Source organism: Melanotaenia boesemani, chromosome 5, assembly GCF_017639745.1.
Source record: "Melanotaenia boesemani isolate fMelBoe1 chromosome 5, fMelBoe1.pri, whole genome shotgun sequence".
Taxonomy (NCBI): domain Eukaryota; kingdom Metazoa; phylum Chordata; class Actinopteri; order Atheriniformes; family Melanotaeniidae; genus Melanotaenia; species Melanotaenia boesemani.
The window spans coordinates 36,672,798-36,692,981 of NC_055686.1; the positions used below are offsets into that span (position 1 = coordinate 36,672,798).

General features: G+C 39.0%; 1 protein-coding gene across 5 annotated transcripts in view; it reads right to left on the bottom strand.

Annotated features, from left to right (window-relative positions):
• arhgap36 (Rho GTPase activating protein 36) overlaps positions 1 to 20,184 on the bottom strand; it is a 116,481-nt gene that overhangs the window by 23,953 nt on the left and 72,344 nt on the right. For all 5 annotated transcript variants that reach the window (XR_006010562.1, XM_041986588.1, XM_041986591.1 and 2 more), the window contains exon 3: positions 14,365 to 14,433. Coding sequence is in view for 4 of the 5 variants with exons in the window: in XM_041986588.1 (XP_041842522.1) it covers positions 14,365 to 14,433 (69 nt within the window). In the remaining variant the exon portion in view is untranslated. The remainder of the gene's footprint in view (positions 1 to 14,364; positions 14,434 to 20,184) is intronic.

The window sequence follows — 20,184 nt, forward strand, 5'->3', positions numbered from 1 at the left end:
ACATCACTTGAAAGCTTTCATAGTAAGTGCTTTACTTGGATGTAGAGCCGCTCAGCACAGCCCATAGACAGCAACAGCCAGAGAAGATGATTGCCAAACGCATAGACTCTCGTTCTATATTCCACAACTTCTTTGGTTGTATCGTTGTCTTTGAACCACATGAATCTGAGGAAGTTCCAATCATCTTCCCTGTCAATGAAACTGTAGAATGTTTGTGCAATATCTGCCATGATGGCTATCTGCTCACACCTAAACTGCATCAGTACTCCCAGCAAGCTGCCTGTCAGCAATACATTGTTAAGTGAAATGCCTTGATGTGAAGCTCTGGAGTCGAACACAAGTCGGATTTGGTCAAGCTTGCATGGGTGATACACACCAAAACTAGGAAGGTACCAGCATTCTTCTCCATCAAGCAGATTTGGCACCAATTCAACAAGTGCTATAGAAATCTATTATTATTATTATTTTTATTTTTATTTTTATTTTTATTTTTATTATTTTTATTTTTTATTATTATTATTATTATTATTATTATTATTATTATTATTGCTATATGGGTCTGAAAACTTGCTAAATATATCATCAAAGTAGTTTAATTAGCAACACAGATTTAGCCAAGCTCTGAAGTGTGTCTCACTTTAATTGGTGTACCAGCAACTCGTGCACTGACAAACGTTCCGCATTGTTTGAAATTCAAACTGTGATTAAATGCATTAATGTTTTTAACGCATTTTTTGTAATTAATTAATTGTAATTAATGTGTTAATGTCCCATGCCTAATATATATATATATATATATATATATATATATATATACATATATAATCATTTGTATCTCTCCTACCAGACCTATCTCCCTTATTTCTATAAACAGGGTGCCTCAATAATGTCTTAAATTATTTTTCTGAGTGTATTTTAGCCAATACCATGATATTTTTCTAACCCCTAACCTGTTTCCTAAATCTAATGAGGAAATGATGGAAGTGTTTCAATAAATTGGTGATGTTAGACATAACCAACAAATACCAAATTATAGTTGTAGTTGTTATATTGGTTATTTTAGTTTCAGGTACTACACATAATGGTGACATCTACTCCCATTCTACTTTCCTAAAAGGACTGTGTGTATCGTTAAAGAAAGCACCTATAAAATGACATTTTTCTACTCATATTAATAATAAAACAAACATGGTTGTTTAGAGATGTGTAATACCTACTGCTGTATATCAAGTTTTTGTTAAGAGTAGGTCAATGTGGATTGTACTTACAGGTATGAACAAACAACCTGTAAGGTCATATAGATTGGATGACTCGTGGATCCAAAAGTTAACCAATTGTTGTCCTACAAGTCTCACCCTAAGCCTCTTATGATGTGTGGATTTAAGAACATGAGCTAAACTCACCAGCAGTAAGAAAATGATCTTCAGTGGTTCTGTGAAACGTAGCTGGACTGCTATAGCTACTGAAAACAATCCTACAGGTTTAGAGATATTACAGCTCTAGCTTGACATAACACACATACACAATTCTTTCTTCAATATGTCTCTGAAAATTTTTTTTATTTGAACATTAAACCATGTTTTTTTTATAATTGACATTTAAGATATAACATTAAATATCAACAAAGCTTTTCTCTGTAAAATGTTTGTTCATTCACTAGCTTGTGTGAACTGTTTTTTTGAAAACAAAATTAGAAAATAGAAATATAAATAAAAAAGTAAAAAACAAAACAATGCATTTTTGAATAAGGTAAAATGAGACAAACTTTTTAAAATTAGATTTAGATTTAATATTTTGTATACTACTTATTAGTTTGTTAAAATTTTCCCTTAAGAGATGATTGATTTCTCACAGAAGTCAACCTCTGACTATAAATTGAGAGAAATCTTTTCATCAGAAGGCATTTTTATGTTTTTTTAAGTTTGTGGTCTAGGTGGCAGTCTTGATGGAGCTGTTCATGCACCTCAGCCCCTGATACACTCATGTGTAAATTGGACAGTTTTATATATCTGAGTTAGAAACACATATAAGAACACTCTGCTTGTGTCATTCACATGCAGGAAACTGGAAACACTTGCTCCATGTTTAATAAGCAAGTCAGACTAAACAGATCTATACTTAGCATGCTCACATTCAGAGAACCGTGACGAGGCACATGACTATTTGAATGAAAACACGCACACGTGGATTTACACCTGGGCAAGAAATAGGTCATAAAGTCAACACTGGCAGGATGCCCTGTAAAGCTTTGAAGATATGGGACTGACTCAGCTTGAAATAACTTTCAGATTTGTTCTTTTATAGAGCAAACTGAATGGAGGCCACTTCTTGTGACCAAATTCATCTGGATAATTTGTATTTTGATGTAACTGCAAAATCTGCAATAAAGAAAGTAAACATGTTTTCTCCAGTTTGGCACTTTTCAAACACAATTAAAAATCTGATTAAATTTTGTTCCATTAAACAAAAATGCTAATTAGAAAGCAAGCTAATTTTCTAACCCTAAATCTTGCTTTCAGCTATTCAGAATTACGACCCTTCCTGTTTTTTTTTTTGTGCTGTGTAGCTCCAGACTGATCTGACTGACAACTTCCCCTCCTCCAAATGCCTCACTCAGGTGCCAACCTCACAGTTAAGCTCCTTGCCTTGTTGGCAAACTTCCAGCAAATACTGGCTTGTTGATGTAGACACAAGCTAAGTTTTTGCTGTAGCTAACAGCTAATTAGCCCAACAGATTGTGGAGCTAAAGGTTGATATTCAAAATATAGGTAAAAAAAATCACTTAACATATCAAGTAGACTGTTGGATATAAAGGAGAGATTTAGAGCTTGTAGCTAATAAACATGCTAAAAGTAAATATTAAATAATGTATAGATAAACATTTTTAGTTGTTTGCTAGCTAAAGAAACAAACATTTTTAATTCAAAACAATTTATGGAAGCTCATGTTGCTTCATCTTTATTCTCATGATATATATGTATACACACACACACACACACACACACACACACACACACACACACACACACACACACACACACTTTTATATGTATATATATATATATATATATATATATATATATATACATATACATATATACAGAATGTACAGAGTGGTATAGTGAAATATAGTGTGAGATATGTGTGTCTTTACTATACCATACAAACTCATTTGGTGTCATAATAAGACTAGGAAAATGTCACATCAAGTATTATCAATTTCATTTTAGTTGTCTGGTGATAGTTTGGACTGAAGCGTCATTGCCTTCTATCTCTTGTATTTTTGTCTCCTCTTTCTTCTTTCTGCTCTACTTTTTCTTCTTTTTGCTGTCTTCTTCCTTTTCCTGTCCCCTCTGGTCGGGTCCAGCAAAATTACATAGATTCCATAATTCAAAGTGAATAAATAACAGTATTTAAATAAATAAATGAATCAGATTATCAAGAGGAGCTTTATACCCATAAACCTCCTCTTGACAACGGAAATTTGTTCAGCACAACACAGCAACCAGACCATTACTCTGTTTGCTACCATGCTGGACGGGACAAGTTAAAAAAAAAAAAAAAAGCAGTATCAATTTTAATACAATTAAAAGTGATCATTATGTAGGGATGTAGATGGAAATCAGTCTTTTTCAGACTCACCTGTGGTCTCAGATACTTTATTAGGCTGTCAAATCCATAATTGTAAAAAAAAGAAAATTATTATTATTTTATTTTATTTTTTTGTGTCAGTCTAACTATTCCTGGGTTTACTGTGTCTGAACTTCCTCTTATAAGAATAGAAAATGTTTCATTTGGGTGAAATATAGCGCTAACTTCAAATCCCTGCCGATGATATTTTTGTGATGCCCTCTTGTTTTTATTTGTCGTGTTTCACACGGACGTTGTCCTTTTTCTGTGAAGTTAAAAGCCACATAGTAAACTATACATTCACAATGATTTATTAAGGCTAAACCCAGATCTTTGTTTTATTTATTAGTGTAACATGAACACTTTTGTCTAACTCTTCAGGAATTCCCCCATCTGCCTGACTCAACATCATATTTTCTCCCTACCTGCCTTCCTCTCCAACCTAATTTTCAGTGTATATATTTAGTTGCGTAATATTTTCTGCTTGCCAATTTAGGAAGAATTCCTGCTAAATAAACAGCAGCAGCATGGATGAACACTGGGTTTTGAAACAGATCTCCTGAAACACTCATTATCTAAAGAAAGAAAGGGATCCTTGCCAACAAGAACAAGCTTTATCCATTAAAAGGATGTCATCTGTTAAAGTGTCTTACGCATGGCATGTAATGGACTGTTTGATCACTAAGCCTGGGCTTATTCCTCATTCTTGACGTCTGTCGGCAGGCTGATTCCTCCACGCTGCTGCCACCTACATTTAGTCACATTTGCTGGCATTAAAATCCAACTGGTGGTGTTATCTGTTTGTACTAGAGGTGTTTGTTTAAGCAGTTGACAATTTAAAAGCTAACTGTTGCAGCACAAGAAGAAAAGGGCAGTGAAGCTGAGGGAATGTCTAAGAGGTTTCAGTCTTCTCTGATAATGATTTAAAAAATAAAAAAAATGGTTAATTTCAGTTTTATGTGATTTATGGAATATGGCTGACAGTCTGATGATGACATCTGTTGTGTGAAAGATAAGAAACATAATATTGTATTAGATGCTAAAAACTGTACATATCCACGTGTCAATGTTTTTACACTGATGCTGTTCATTACAAAGTACATGCTGTTAACTAAAGGAAAGAAATCCCCACTTGTATCAAAACATCGTGCTGATTTTGACACATCTTGTATTTGATTAAGAATAATGGTGGAGCTTAATTATTTTGAAAAGCTTGACTGATTTCTGATCAAACAAGTGATCGTGACCCTGCACTGGAAAAAGCAGATATAGACAATGGATGACTGGTGCAAGAAGTGTTAAGCGCAGCCACCATGTCAAGTCTATAGTTTTTTAAGCCTAGTTTATACTACAAGATTTTCATGGCGCAGACAAATGTTGGATGTTGCAGTCAGCAAGCCAGATTTGAGGGTAATTAGTCCCACATTTATGCTCCCTTTACAAATGTAAATGTATGTGTATTTCAAACATTGTCAAATGTTCATGTCAGATGGAAATGCTTGCAAAATGAACGCAGAGGACAGATAGAAGGCACCATCTTGATGCATATGCATACTTAACATTGAGCATAAATTAACTCTAAGATGTGATTTATGAGGCTCACAAAGACCTCACAGTATCTGGATTTCTAGCATGTTTGGTATTTCAAGGAGTGGACAGGGGATTTGTGTTCAAGCAAACTGTCGATGAGATGCTAAAGGGATAAACTGTCACTTCTCTTCAAAAATTAGTTGACCAAAATAGATCAAATCACTAGGAGTGATATAAAAATTTTAATGCTGATGATGAGACTGAGACTTGGCTGTATGACAGCTGGAACTGTTATAGAAATCAATAAGAAAAGTCAAAGCCTTTGAACATGGTTGAATAAAGATTGCTATTTTCATTTGTTCTTTTTCTAAACCATTTTTATTGACTTATTTGGGAAAACATGTTAAAGTTAAAGATTTGAGGGGGAGGTTGCTGAGGATTTAGTAAAAAAAACAACTGCATAGCTGTGATGGATCTGTTGTAGCTAAATTAGCCAAGTTCACAAAAGAGGGGGAGGAAACTGTACTATGGGGATTTACAGGTTCCCACAGGAGCAAATAGATTTTGATGTCCATAATTAGCATGATTAGCACCTTAGATTCTTAGATGCTCTCTGACTTAAGAGTCTGACAGGGCATCATGGATTAACTATAGAACAAGCACAGAAACTCAGACAGTAAGACAACTGTATGTGTTAAGACTTCAATTTTCAGAAGTTAAACTAACCTCCCTCTTGAGTATTTTTTTAACCTCAGGCCGGCGTTGGATACTGGAAGATTGAAGGAGACATATTAAATTGCTGCACAACACTGAACTTCCTTTTTATCACTGGGTCAGCAGCTGGATCCCAATATTGCTCCTTCAGGTCATTAACCCTTTACCTTTGTTTATTTGACATGGGCTGCCCTTTTCATAAACCACCATTACAGCTACTGTGAAAACATTAGCTACTTAGGTGGTTATCCACACACTGTGTCACCATTTGCCTCACAGCAACTCTAAATAGGTTAGAGTTACTGCAGTGTAATCTTGCAGTATGTAATCAGCAAACGGCCACCCTTGGTATGCCAAGCAGTCATGCCTGCTCAACATATTGTAAGTGCTGCCAGGTCCCAATGTTCTGTGTATTGATTAGCTTGGTTAGCTGCAGCTAAGTCCCTATGTGTAAGAGGCTGGAGACAGGATTTACAAAGCTCTGCAGACAGCCTGAGAATGTATAAGTCTGTTGTGTGTTTTGGCTCGTATCATGCCCTGCTGTGATAATCACCTGAGAAAACAGAACATCTCTTTATGAGAGGTTGGGGTGACTTTGGCAGATGCTTGACCACATGGCTTGCAGCAACGCGAAGGAAGAAGAGTTTGGTTAGGAAAAACAACAACAACAAAAAAAAAAAAAAATGAAATTGTAACTAGGACACAAATTAAACTGTTAAATGCAAAGAGGAAACAACCACTGCACCAGGAAATTAAGCTGTTTTGATCCACAGTAATAAAAGTAAAGATCCCTCGCCTTATTAGGTACACCTGTTTAATTGCTCATCAGCTAATCACATGGCAGCAGCCCAATGCATTTAAGCATGTTAGCATGGAAAGAGTTTCAACCCCCATATCCGGCAGAGCTTCAACCATGTCCCGGGCGAGGCGGGGGACATTGAGTCTGAATGGGCTGTGTTCCGTGCCTCTATCGTCTCTCTATAGTTAGGTGGCCAGCCACAGCTGTGGCTGTAAGGTCGTCGGTGCCTGTCGTGGCAGTAACCAGCGAATTCGTTGGTGGACACAGGCAATAAGGGATGCCGTCAAGCTGAAGAAGGAGTCCTATTGGGCCTTTTTGACCTGTAGGACTCCAGAGGCGGCTGATGGGTATCGGCGGGCTAAGTGGAACGTGGCTTCGGCAGTCGCTAAAGCAAAAACTGGGGCATGGGAGGAGTTTGGAGAAGCCATGGTGGATGAGGTCCGCCCAGAGTTCCTTAAGGCTCTGGATGCTGTAGGGCTGTCTTGGCTGACACACCTCTGCAGCATTGGTGGACATCGGGGACAGCTCCCCTGGACTGGCAGACTGGGGTGGTGGTCCCCCTCTTCAAAAAGGCGGACCGGAGGGTGTGCTCCAACTACATGGGGATCACACTCCTCAGCCTCCCCGGTAAGGTCTATTCAGGGGTGCTGGAGAGGAGGGTCCGTCAGATAGTCGAACCTCGTACTGAGGAGGAGCAGTGTAGTTTTCGTCCCGGTTGTGGAACAGTGGACCAGCTCGAAGCCCTCTTCAGGGTCTTTGAGGGGGCATGGGAGTTTGCCCAACCAATCATGTTCATGAGTGAGGGAAGGATGGAGCGGGAGATCGACAGGCGGATCGGTGTAGCGTCTGCAGTGATGCAGACTCTGCTTCGGTCTGTCATGGTGAAGAAGGAGCTGATCCAAAAGGCAAAGCTCTTGATTTACCGGTCGATCTACGTTCCTACCCTCACTTATGGTCACGAGCTGTGGGCAGTGACCGAAAGAACAAGATCGCGAAAACAAGCGGCCGAAATTAGTTTTTTCCGTCAGGTTGCAAGACTCCCTTAGAGAAAAGGGTGAGAAGCTGGGTGATCCGGGAGGGGCTCAGAGTAGAGTCACTGCTCCTCCACATCGAGAGGAGCCAGATGAGGTGGCTCGGGCATCTGGTTAGGATGCCTCCTGGACGCCTCCCTGGTGAGGTGTTCTGGGCACGTCCCACCGGAAAGAGGCCTCAGGGAAGACCCAGGACACGCTGGACGGACTACATCTCTCGGCTGGCCTGGGAACGCCTTGGGATCCCTCCGGATGAGCTGGTGAATGTGGCCGGGGAGAGGGAAGTCTTGGTTTCCCTGCTTAGGCAGCTGCCCCCGTGACCCGACTCTGGATAAGCAGAAGAAAATGGATGGATGGATGGATGGATGGATGGATGGATGGATGGATGGATGGATGGCAAGGTCAAGATGAATTGCTGAAGTTAAAATTAAGCAAACAGGCTGCTCTGAGTTTTTCAGAAAATGCTGACCTACTGGATTAAGAGCATAGAAATTAAAGCTGCATTTCACACAGGCTCACCAAAACTGGACAATTGAAGTATTGAAGAAGAAAAAACATTGAGTGGGGCTGGAGTGGAAAGATGGCGCCGATGTACGTGGCTGCTCGTCTGTTGCTCTCCCTTTGGTTTGTGTTTCTGCTGATTTTATGCCTGGGCTCCCAACTTTCAGAATCTTTGTTGATGTATAATCATCAGTTTCTTCTAGAATTTCAGTACAATGCTGGAGTTCCATCAATGCTCTGCTACAGCCATTGTACAACTCTCCCCCCGTTGCTCTCAGGTATTCCGGCTTACCTGTTCAGGGCGTCGGCCCTCCTCCCACAGCAGTAGAGATGGGATTTATGGCTCTTTGAAGGGAACCGGATCTTGAGGAGCCGTTCCTTTCAAAGAGCCATTCAAAACACTGGCTCAGTCTCACAATATCTTACAGAATTTATAAGAATGACAAACAAGAATGACAAACAATCAAAATATGTACCTATATAAAGTCTACTATACAAGATTAAAAAATTATAGGAAAAATATAGATAAAAAAGGATAAACCTAAGCAGTCAGTGACAGTTCTCTACACGGCAGAAACGTCCCCGCAAATGCGGCAAACGCGGTAAACGCGGTAGTCATCTGGTGAGGCTGAAGGCATTCCTGGCTCGCTTCTCATCATTTTCCCAACTGGGATCTGGATCCTACGTGGTACCCTGGCGTTCCCTGGATCCTCCTGAGGTCTGCCTTGTACCTGTCGCTGGCTTTGTGGGCCAACCCCGCCGCTCCTGTTCTCCTCGACTCCGTCAGCGCGGGTTGAATCCCGGGACTCTTCCTCCTTCTCTCTCTGTCTCCAGGAAATCAAAGCATGGTTCTCCTTCGTTTTTCTCAAACTCAACAGCAGTAAAACTGAGGTTCTACTTGTTGGTACGCCCTCCACTCTAACCAAGTCTCACAGTTTCTCCATCAACATTGACAGTTCTACCATTTTCCCCTTCCCTCAGGTCAAGAGTCTCGACATCATTCTCAACAGCACCCTATCTTTTCAAGCCCACATTAATAGCATTACTCGGTCTGCTTACTTCCACCTTCGTAATATCAACCATCTGTGATCATCACTCACTCCGCATACTGCCGCAATCCTTATCCATAGTCTTATCACATCCCGCATCGACTACTGTAACTATCTCATCTTCGGTCTTCCAAATGCCTCTGCCCTCTACCTTCCCTGGAAGATCTGTACAGCTCAGCTCCTGCTGCCTCAGGATACCTGATATTTGATTTTAGAAATGCTGCCTTAGGCAGATGTTTTAGGTCATTAAAAGCATGGACTAAGAGGCTGAAGAACAGCTTTTATGCCGGAGTAATAATCTAAGTAATAATCTGAAAATTGTTTTGGAAACACGATTCCCTGTACATTATTAAGGGATTGCACAATATCTGCAATATCTGTGTGTGTGTGTGTGTGTGTGGGGGGGGGGGGGGGGGGGTATATTTATTTTAGTATTGTTTATTTATTTATTTATTTATTTATTTATTTATTATTCAACACTGTAAAGATTGGCATTTTCTTAATTCCGTTGTACCTGTACAATGACAATAAAGACAATAAACTGAATTGAATTGAATTGAATTGGATTGAATTGAATTGAATTGAATTGAATTGAATTGAATTGAATTGAGTTGAATTGGATTGAATTGAATTGAATTGAATTGAATTGAATTGAGACTTGCTTTCCAGGTTGTCCCTCTCAAACAACTGTCCCCAGACTCAGGATGGGGCCACTGGACTCCCCTGAATCTGCTTCTCCTCTGGCCAGATCATCGACCAGGTAACACCACTGCCTGCTTTAGTCATAGAAGGTCAAACTAGCAGCTCCGTGCCCTCCCAGGCTCCAAGGAACAGCTGACAGACTTCAAATTGTTCTTTCTCATCTCCAGGTCAGCCTGCCAGAAACAACCAATCGTTCTCTGTTTTACAGCAGCAATCCAAAATCATTTATGACAAAGTTTTCATCCAAGCAGCTGTTTGGTTAGCCTTCCTGCTGAGAAGACGTGACCAGTATCCTTCATCTAAGGAACACCCAGCTCAACATAACTGAGACACAACTGGATTTAGTTGGACAAAGGTTCCCTTTCCAGCTCCCCCCCTTTTTCTCAAGGACCAACTGTTTCTGAAGCACTGTGGTAACAAAATACACACACTGGGCTTTAACAGTTAGAAGCAGCTTTAGCATGGCTAAGCATGGTCAGCATAAGTGTAAATGATTTGCAGTTTGTTTATGGTTTTCATTGACCTTTTCTTTGAACTTGTGTTGTTGAATTAATAAGGTTATTGTAGACAAGTCATGTTATGTTAGGGACCTCGAACACAATTGATTTGTTCTACTGGATCACATGTGTTGTTGCATACAAATCCTAGCACATGTGATTACAAAGGACCATATGTTCACTGCTCAGTCTGACATGCAGTGGTGAGTGGAGATATAATAGCTCCACAAACAGCAACGATGCACAGTGACGTGTGTGAAGACCACAAACTTCCTTAAAGGTCTGAGAATCAGTCATGACACAGAAGCAGAGGCAAACTAAAGAGGAGAGGAGGAGGAGGACAGGTGCTGCCAGAGCAGAGACCAACTGAGTCTTTTGACACTGTAGGCAGGTGCTATCAAAGCACTGACTGTCACTGGTTTTTGGGGAAGTGATTTATGTCTGTCTGCTGGTAGATTTAAGTTTTTGTGTTGATGTTTAAACAACAGAAGTTCCCTGCAATCTTAAAACTAAGGCTTTGTGTTTTGTACAAATGTACACCACAACATGGTGCCAAATCAGTAGTTAGACCCTTTTCCTCTGTTGTTGTAGTGGTGGAAAAATCTACTGCAGAGTCCTTATCTACTTTAAGAGTGAGCTAAAGACTCAGCTGTTTAAGGAGCATTTTCAAACTTAGCTTAACTCTTCTACTCGTCGGAATGAGTTAGAAAGATTTGTCCAGCTCTTTGGCTCAATTCAGCACTAAAACAGCTGCATTCACTTACATCCGAGATGATATTGTGTAATAAAATCATGACCTCGTAATTAAACAAAGGGCTATTGTAGGGAGAGGAAGGGAGAAAAAAAATGCACTGCCTCTAGCACAACACAACCAGTCCAACTGGACTCACAGCGGTCTGACTACTTCTTAAATATGATGTCCCATCCTGTTTGATTTCTTGCTTGTGTTATTCTTACTTGCAGATGTAAGTCGCTTTGGAGTAAAGCTTCTGCTAAATGACTGTACAATAGAATAGAATAGAATAGAATAGAATAGAATAGAATAGAATAGAATAGAATAGAATAGAGACAGACCCTCAAGACTGATATTAAAGTATAGTTATTAGCTATAGAATTTCTCCAGTGGTGCCCTATAGTTGATGTTTTACATTAATATTTTTACTAAATATTAACGTGTTGGAAACGACAGATTCTCATAATGTATGTGCAAACAACAAATATACAGCAACTGTGTGATGCTATCATGTCAATATGGAGCAAAACCTCTGGGAAATGTTTCTAACGCTTTGTTGTATCTTTGACACCGAGAATTAAGGCAGTTCTGAAGGCAAAAGGGGTCCAACCTGATACTAGCAAGGGGTAGGCCGACCTAATAAAGAGGCCAGGGGAGTGTATAAGGCGTTGGCCTGATGCCAGTATTGAAAGGAAGTCAACAGGCCATTCATGAGTAAGACATTAAAATTTACTTCATGTTTGGAGATAATTGAAGTGTTTTAAGATTGAGTATTTGTGAGAATCACACACAGGTAAGAGTCAACTAGTCATTTGCACTGTTGTGCAATTTCAGCAGTGAAGATTATTCGAGGGGCAGCATCTGTTCAAACACAATAGTCTTGCTGCAACTAACAGAGAAAATAAAAACAGAAATTTTAATAGAAAAACTTTTTCATGGTTACATTAAACTGAGGCTGATTTATCGCTACTGGATTTGGACTCAAGAGAATAAACTGATACAACTTTCTACAACAACTCAAATTGAATTAAATAGCTGCTTTATTTCCTGTGTTTGGCTGGAGAACATCAAAAAGTACAAAAGGAAAACCAGAGTGTACAACTTCTTAACAAGGATGTGGAAACCTATGGAAAAAGGGCAAACAAATGTTCCACAATATAATCATCCTGTTTATTTCTCAGGCCTTAGAGGAAAAGGGTCTGCAGGCCTTGATGGATCAGACGACATGTTCCACAAGCACAGAAAACTATATATTTATTCTTGGTCAAACACCAGCTACTGTACTCATGATCTAAAAGACATTTAGTATTAAAAGTTATGATTTTTGTTTGTTTCATTTCTCCTTTTATTGTCAGCATCCCCCGTCCTCCTTTCTTTTCTTGTAACCAGCCTTATTCTTTATATCGCCCAACCACTGCCATATTTTTGTTCTTCTGTCTACATGTCTTTAGGTGGTTTTCCATGACCCCTAGAATTGTGCAAAAGCTAAATATCGTAATAACAAACCGGTAATGGAAACACCTACATTTTGAAAAATCTCTCAAATATCGCTAAAAAGTTTTTATGCTCTCATGAGGTGGTTTTACAGACATGTCGATATATAAGTATATCGCAAGAATGTAACGGAAACACTTTTCTCACATTTACGCTTTACCGGACATGACGTAGCGGGTCACGTGACCAGTTCGTTTCAAACAGAGATGGCCCAGTCTGAGTGGACACAGGAGGAGACGGAAATCTTTTTACAAATAATTAAAGAAAAAATATAATCGTCATCCTTGATAGCAAACAACGGCAAAGTGCAAGAGCTTTACAACAATGTAGAAATCTCTATCCTCCTCAAAGCGGAGCCTCGTTGGACGAGATTTTACGAGAATAATGGCTAATGCGCTAAACACTGTTCAATGGAAACACCTGCACATTGGTATAGCACTTTATTGAAATGTTTATTTTGCAAAATACTGTAATGGAAACGCAGCTTTTGTTTAGACTTTGCTCTTCATTCGGCATGACTTTGTCCAGACAGTAGCACAAAAACAACACACAAGCTAAAGTAAGCATGCCGCCCATAGATGTATGATACAAAATGGAATAGTATTCATGGGAAATGTAAATAAGGTTAGGTCCTATGCCAGGACAAATAACTGAAATGATTTGTTTCAATCATTTACCCATATTTGTCAGCTGTTAAATTAGTGCCCTGCTCAGATTCAGGCACCAGCTGTGCCTGGATTAAGGATTTCTTGATTGAACAACCACAAATTATTAAAGTGGGGACCATCCACTCAATCCTGACCAGTTAACCTAACATACATGTATTTGGGCTGTGGGAGGAAGCCAGAGTAGCCAGAGAAAACCCACGGACACATGGGGAGAACAAAAAAAAAAAAAACAACACCACACAGAAAGGCCCCCGTTCAAGTCTCATCACCAATAAATAAATAAATAAACAAATAACAAATACAAAGATCAATGGTTCCACTAAACAGAGAAGACATGGACCTTAGATACTGTCAGTGCTTCAGTAGAGACCATAAGCTGAATCCTCTGGCTCTGAGGCAAGCCAGTTCACTACTTCATTTGGCTCATGAATAAAAGTTGATTAGTAGCACAAACTTGGCTTTAACACTGACCAACATATTTTAAATCATTTAGTTAACATGTGATTTTGATTAAAAATTTTTGGTAATCTTGCAGTAATCAAACTACAACCATGAAATCATTTAATAGGAGGTAGAATCGGTCAAACATTTTTAACAACGTTTAGGCTGGTTACCACCAGTAATCTGGCTTTGTCTGTGAAAAAACTCCAGATGCGTTTGTAATGTGACACAGCGTGACTGTAGAAGTGCCCGGCGGGCGTTTGTGTTCACTCAGTATTCAGTTTGTGCTAAAACAATGTAGCAATGGCTCAGTGAACCCTGCATAATTCAGTCTGTAGCCCTGAGCCACATATGTGAGGCCATTAGTGGTCAGTGCTGGTAACTTCACTGGACGCCAGCGGTGGTGAAGTAGTTTCAATGGACAGAGGGGGATATTGTGCTTGATAATGGTATTTACTGTGGTAAACATGGAGGCTGTGAAGAAGCACTTTCAGAGTTTTCCACAGAAGATGAGCTGTGACCACAGATGGTGTTGTGTTTAACCACTTTAATGTCAGTGTGTATCATGAACTCACCACGCTCTTTCTTTTCCTTTGAAAAGGAGTCAAACTTCCTGCGCAGAGATTTTCTTCGTTTGCGTATTTCTGTGAAGAAAGAGTCACAATGAAAGGTTATACTTTCTCATCTGATATGTGTCTTCCATTTACTGGTTATGAGTAATATTGAGACCAAACACTGGTCAAAGTTCATCCACACACAAGACAAACTACACTTCTTGTGACTGTCCTTCGATAGGCTCTAAATGAACCAAATAAACTACGTCATGTATTCTTCCTGTCACATTCAAACCGCCCTCAATACGACCTTTTTTCTCTTTCTTCTCCCCTAAACTGGTTATCTTTTCCTCCTGAGTGCTCGTGCCTCCTCCTTGGCTCTAAGAATAGAGCGGACTGATTCAATAGACAAGTCCTTGTTGTTTGTTTGAACAGTATACTTTGCTTAATAGCAGTAAGTAAAAGACAAAGGCAGGCGTATGTGTGTGTGAATACAAAGAAAAAAGTAAATAAATATTGCAGAAGATTTAAATGTGTTGAAAAAACAATTTCAAACAATTACAAAAGCACTTTTTGCCTTTTAGAAATGAATCCCAAAAGTTCATATGATAAGGTAAATAAGACATAGTTTACAAAAAAGTTGTCTTCAAGACTTTAATTTTAGTTGAAGGGTTAAAATAAGTATACGTGCCAAGTTATGAATAATTGAAAGAGCATATCAGGGTAGAAACGGTGGTAATTAAAAAAAACAAAATCTGCCATTAAAACCATATGTTTTCAAAGAAATCATTGGATAATGTGAGTGTACTGAAATAAGCCTGTGTGGAAAAAATAATAGGCCCATTTATTATCAACGCAGAAGATGGATACATAGACAGTTTTGTCCATGTTCTGCAAAGGCTACCCGTGTAATTTGGGCCATTTTCAGGAGCTTAGCTTTCCATCGCTTGATGCAGAAGCGATGGATAGCTTAGCAATACCACTGGAAATCGTCGGGGCAGTGCTGAGCAGAATAGCTGGCATGCGACCAGGGAAAGAACAAACCAGAGAAGAAGAAGAGAATCAGGAAGGGAACAAATAAGCACAAGAAGAATGAAGACAATGACAACAATTGTAGAAATTGCTGGAGCTTTTATAGAAATGTGAGTGTTGGGCGGATGGAAATAATTCTGTGGCAGGGATCTCCAACTCCAGTCCTCGTGAGCTACCTGCAGGTTTCGGATTTTTCCCTGATGCAACACACCTGATTCAAATCACTTGGTCATTAATAGGCTTGTGCAGAGGTGTGTTGTAGTTGGAGATCCCTGCTCTATAGTGAAGTATTACCGCTGCTAAATGGAGTCTGAAACTGCCGTCGGCTCGCGGGAGTGAACTCTGAACTTAGCACTGCCTGCTATTGGAGGAATTGACTTAACCATGGCAACGCAAAAGACGCATAGACGTATGGGGACAGGGATGTATGACAACGTTTGAAATGGATGTTGCTATTTACGCACGTAAGGGAGCTTGAATGTAACAGGTAGAAGAACTGCATTGTTTTATCTTACACGACTGAGACCCCCCGACCAGTTAAACATGTAATGTTTTCATGGTTCAGCAGCACAAATCTGCATGAGGGCTTTTATTTTGAAAAATACCAGAAGCTTTTACACTGCTCCCGTGTCTGATTTCCTGTCTGCCACAACAGCGCCACAACAACACGCTTCTGGGACGCTTCTGATACGTGCTGTGGCTCAGCCGGTATAAAACATAAAACGGCGGTGAAGCCGTAAAGTGCCGCACACACACCCGTATAATTCCACCTTTAGTTTTATTTCTACATGATTCCTGAAAACTTTGTTTTTTATTTTATTTTTTTGTATTTTATTTCATTTCATTTCCTTTTTCAGGAAATTTTGATTTCATCAAATTTTTAAAACTATTTCTATTTTACTTGATTTTTCCTATTATTTTATTTTATTTGTACCTACAATTTCTATTTAATTCAATTTTTCTACTTTTTCTACAATGTGACTCACCATAGTGATGTACAATATGTCAAAGAACACAAAAAGAGAAAAGTTTTTTTTTCTATTTGCCTACAATTTTATTTTATTTTATTTACCTTTTAGTGTTTTCTATTTGCTAGCAGTAAATCTATAAATGCTTTTCAATGCTAATCTAATCTTTGAAGCAACACCTCAGTGAGAGTATTTTGTGTTGAGGCCAGTCCACTTCTATGAGCCCGTCCTCCCTCCTGGGCTTTGTTTACACAGAAGAAGACATTGTTAGGATTAGTAAAGCTGGTGTTTAGAAATGACTAGTTCAAGGTTTGATCCTTTTCCTATTAAGGAACAACTGGAGTTACCAATGGTGCAAGTTATTCTTTTCTGTTTCTCCTCTTGCAGGAAAAAAAAATCTGGGGGAATAAAATAAAAAAAAACATGATAAAGAAAAGAAGTCTGTGCTTTGTGCGGTTGGGATAAAAGGGTCAAATTCCCATGACTGCAGGAAATTAAAGTTTATTTTCCAAAGTGTACAGCTCCTCCCAACACACACATGCCACAGCCAGTTAAGTTGGATCTACTTATGTGTGTGCTTGTGTGTGTTTGACATGGTTGTATGATTACATAGTTAACAAGAAAAAGTGCCAAGGTGACGCATAAAAAAAACTGTCAAACAAACAACAAAACAACAACAAAAAAAAAAAAACTTTTCTAATGAGGAACTTAGAGCTGTTGGTTTAAATCAAATGTATCTGTGGGTGCATCACAAATAACTTTTCCAGCCTTTTGTTGTCTCTGTTTCAACTTTTTAGAGATGCGTCGCTGCCATAAAATTCAAAATGAGCTAATATTCTCCACCAAACTGTAAAAGGCCACATGTTCAACAGGTGGTATGTATATTCTATTAGAAGGAAAATATGGATTTGAGAGACTTTTTTTTGTTTGTATGTTTTTGTTTTTTTACAGTGTCCCATCATTTCTTACTTTAAGGATTTATTAGTTTAAGGACTGTTCTTTTAAACATGCAGTCAAATTCAATTCATTCCACTGCACTGCATTTATATTATAATAACGATGCTAATATATTGCACAGCACCAACTGTTCAAGCTGCTCTCACAAATGGTTCATATGGTTTACAACATAAAATAATGCACATATATTCATATAAATCCTGCACCCGGCACAGCAATAATAAATCAAAAGTGGTGCTGTGTTGTACTGTCTGCAGGACTTTTCTGGTTCCAAAACAACAACAAAAAAGGCATAAAATGGAAAAAAAAAAGTTTTTTACTGTCTTTATCCTAATTCCACTGATATAACTTTGGTACACTATGAATGTTTTGCTTTATAATAATTTGTGTGTAGGTGTTTTTTTATGTTGTCAGATCATTTTAAATTAAACCTGACCACGGACTCTTGGATTGTTTCAATTACATGACTAAAAATCTAAATTTATTCTTCTATCATCAGTTCACTGCTAATATTGGTAATAACAAGAAGAATAGTTGGACACTGAACCGATGAGGTGCTCGCATTAAATGGGCTTCCTAATCAAACATTCTCACTTAACTGATTTAACATTAACGGTGGCTATCAGCCCTCTAAACCAAATACATGATTGAAGTTCTTCATCTGTAGAATAACACGTCAGAAGGAACGTTCTGTCATCAAATAACTCGTGTAATACTCACCAACTGGAGACCCTTTCAAATATACATTTTCCCCCTTTTAACAATTAGATTATTAAGATCTGAATAACCGGCTGCATTTACCATCCCTTTAATTCCCCGGTGTGCTGTCAACTCAGCATTTGCAACTTTAAATTAGATGCAAAATGTTCCTGTTGTATAAAAACTTCAACTAGCAGTGCCATGCAGCTGAAAACCAGTCAGCAACATGATAGTAGTTCTTCTTGTTTTCAGAACAAGCTGGAAATATAGGGTTACAACATGATATATGTTATGTAAATTGTCACGTCCCCTGGCTTCTGGCCTGGACACGTGTATGAGAATGACTGCTGCATATTCTGCAACCCTGCTCCCGGCCTGCGAGACCTCCTTCTTTCCCTCCTGTACGGTGATTGGCTGCCTTCGGTTCCACCTGCTCAGGGGAGACCCACCCCATCCACCTAACAGGACAACTCCACCACACTGCTTCCTCCTCGGCGACCAACCAACGGGAGTACCGGTCCTTAAAAGGGAGGCGTGACGGTGATCGGGGCAGCTGTGTTCCTCAGGCCCACAGCTCGCCAGTTTGGGACTTCATTTGTAGTGGCTGGTTGATTTACCCATAGCGGTTTGTAAGAGCATTATTCTTCCCTTTAGTTAAGACACCTGAGTGGATGGTTTAATTGTGATTCTGCACTTGTTCTCTCTTTGTTTTGTGTATTTTGGTTTAGCAGACATCTTTTGTTGAGTTAACTGTATGTTAGATTTAGTTTAAGTACATAGCTCCGTTTTGAATAGTTGTAAGAGCGATATTTTGGTTTATAGGGAATTTCTTGAGTTATTGTTTATTGTTTGGCTTATTGTTTACCTCGATTGAGGACACCCTGAGTTAATTAAGTTTCTTTTGTTGTAATTGATGGTTGAACCCGTTTTTGTTTTGTAAATAAATAATTGTAAATATCTTATATTTTGTCCTTTTTGTTTTGTTGACGACCCTATCACCCCTGGTTTTAAAAGGCCCCTGGCCTTTCTGGATTGGCCTCCGGCCTGTCACTCTACACTAGGATACACAAATGCCGCTGTGCCAGCGCTGCCTCGGGATTGGCTGTAGACCAGCAGCCTCGCTGATTGGTCGCTACCGCTCCCTGCTAAAAATCATGAGGGATGCCCCGCCCTTAAATAGGAGGACCTGTCAATGATCATGGCAGCTGTTCACCTCTTGGTTGGTTCTCTGAGTGTGTACTAGCTGAATTGCTTAACAGTTGTTAGTAGAAAACTATTGGTGTTAGGAACTGTTTTGCTAAGAGTACTCTTTGTGGCTTGGTATCAGTGGACACTTAGATTGTTTTTTGAAGAGGTTTTGTTACTGAGCGGTCTTCTGTCCTGGCTCTTCAACAGACAGTTTGCTAAAACAACAATTAGTATTAATTTACTAATTGTATTTAGAGAGCTTCCTCATTAGGAGAGGCCTAGGATCCTTTTTAAATATTCTGGTTTCCATTTTTGTATAGATTTTTGTATAGATTCTGATTTCTTTCTTTTTATAGGATTTATTTGGTTAAGTTTCCTTTGTTTTATTATTGTAAATAAGTTATATTTTGCTGCCGGTTGGAGTACAGTTCCTTTAAGCAGTTTCTGCTTTCTGTCTGTTCACCTGATGCTGATATTCATCACATATTGTTCCTTCTGTGTTTAGAAGGAAGCAGCTTCACATCTTTAAATTCATCCTGCTGACTTTTTACCTTTTAGTTAGTAAATCCTTAACATTTCCTCCTTTTCTCATATATATATATATATATATATATATATATATTCTGAAACATGTATACTTGAGTATTGAGCTGTTATTTAAACCTAACAGCTATTTATTTTCTACCTTCGCTGGGCCACTCATGATCTCAATGGTGCACGTTTTGCTTGAGAAGGGTTTAAAAGATGGTAGGCCTAATGACTGCAGAAAAAACATTACACAGAAACTGAGGAAATATCAGAGGGAGTGGAGAGCCAGTTGGTTGGTAATCCCTGTAGAGCAGCAGCTCAGCAAATGGGGCATGAGAATGAACTCCAAACCAAATAAGAGCAAAGCAGATGCACAAATACTGGCATGTTTCATAAAGAATTCACTGGAAAGACTAACAAACACACTCATGCATGTGCACACCGAATAAATGCCATTTCATTAATATAA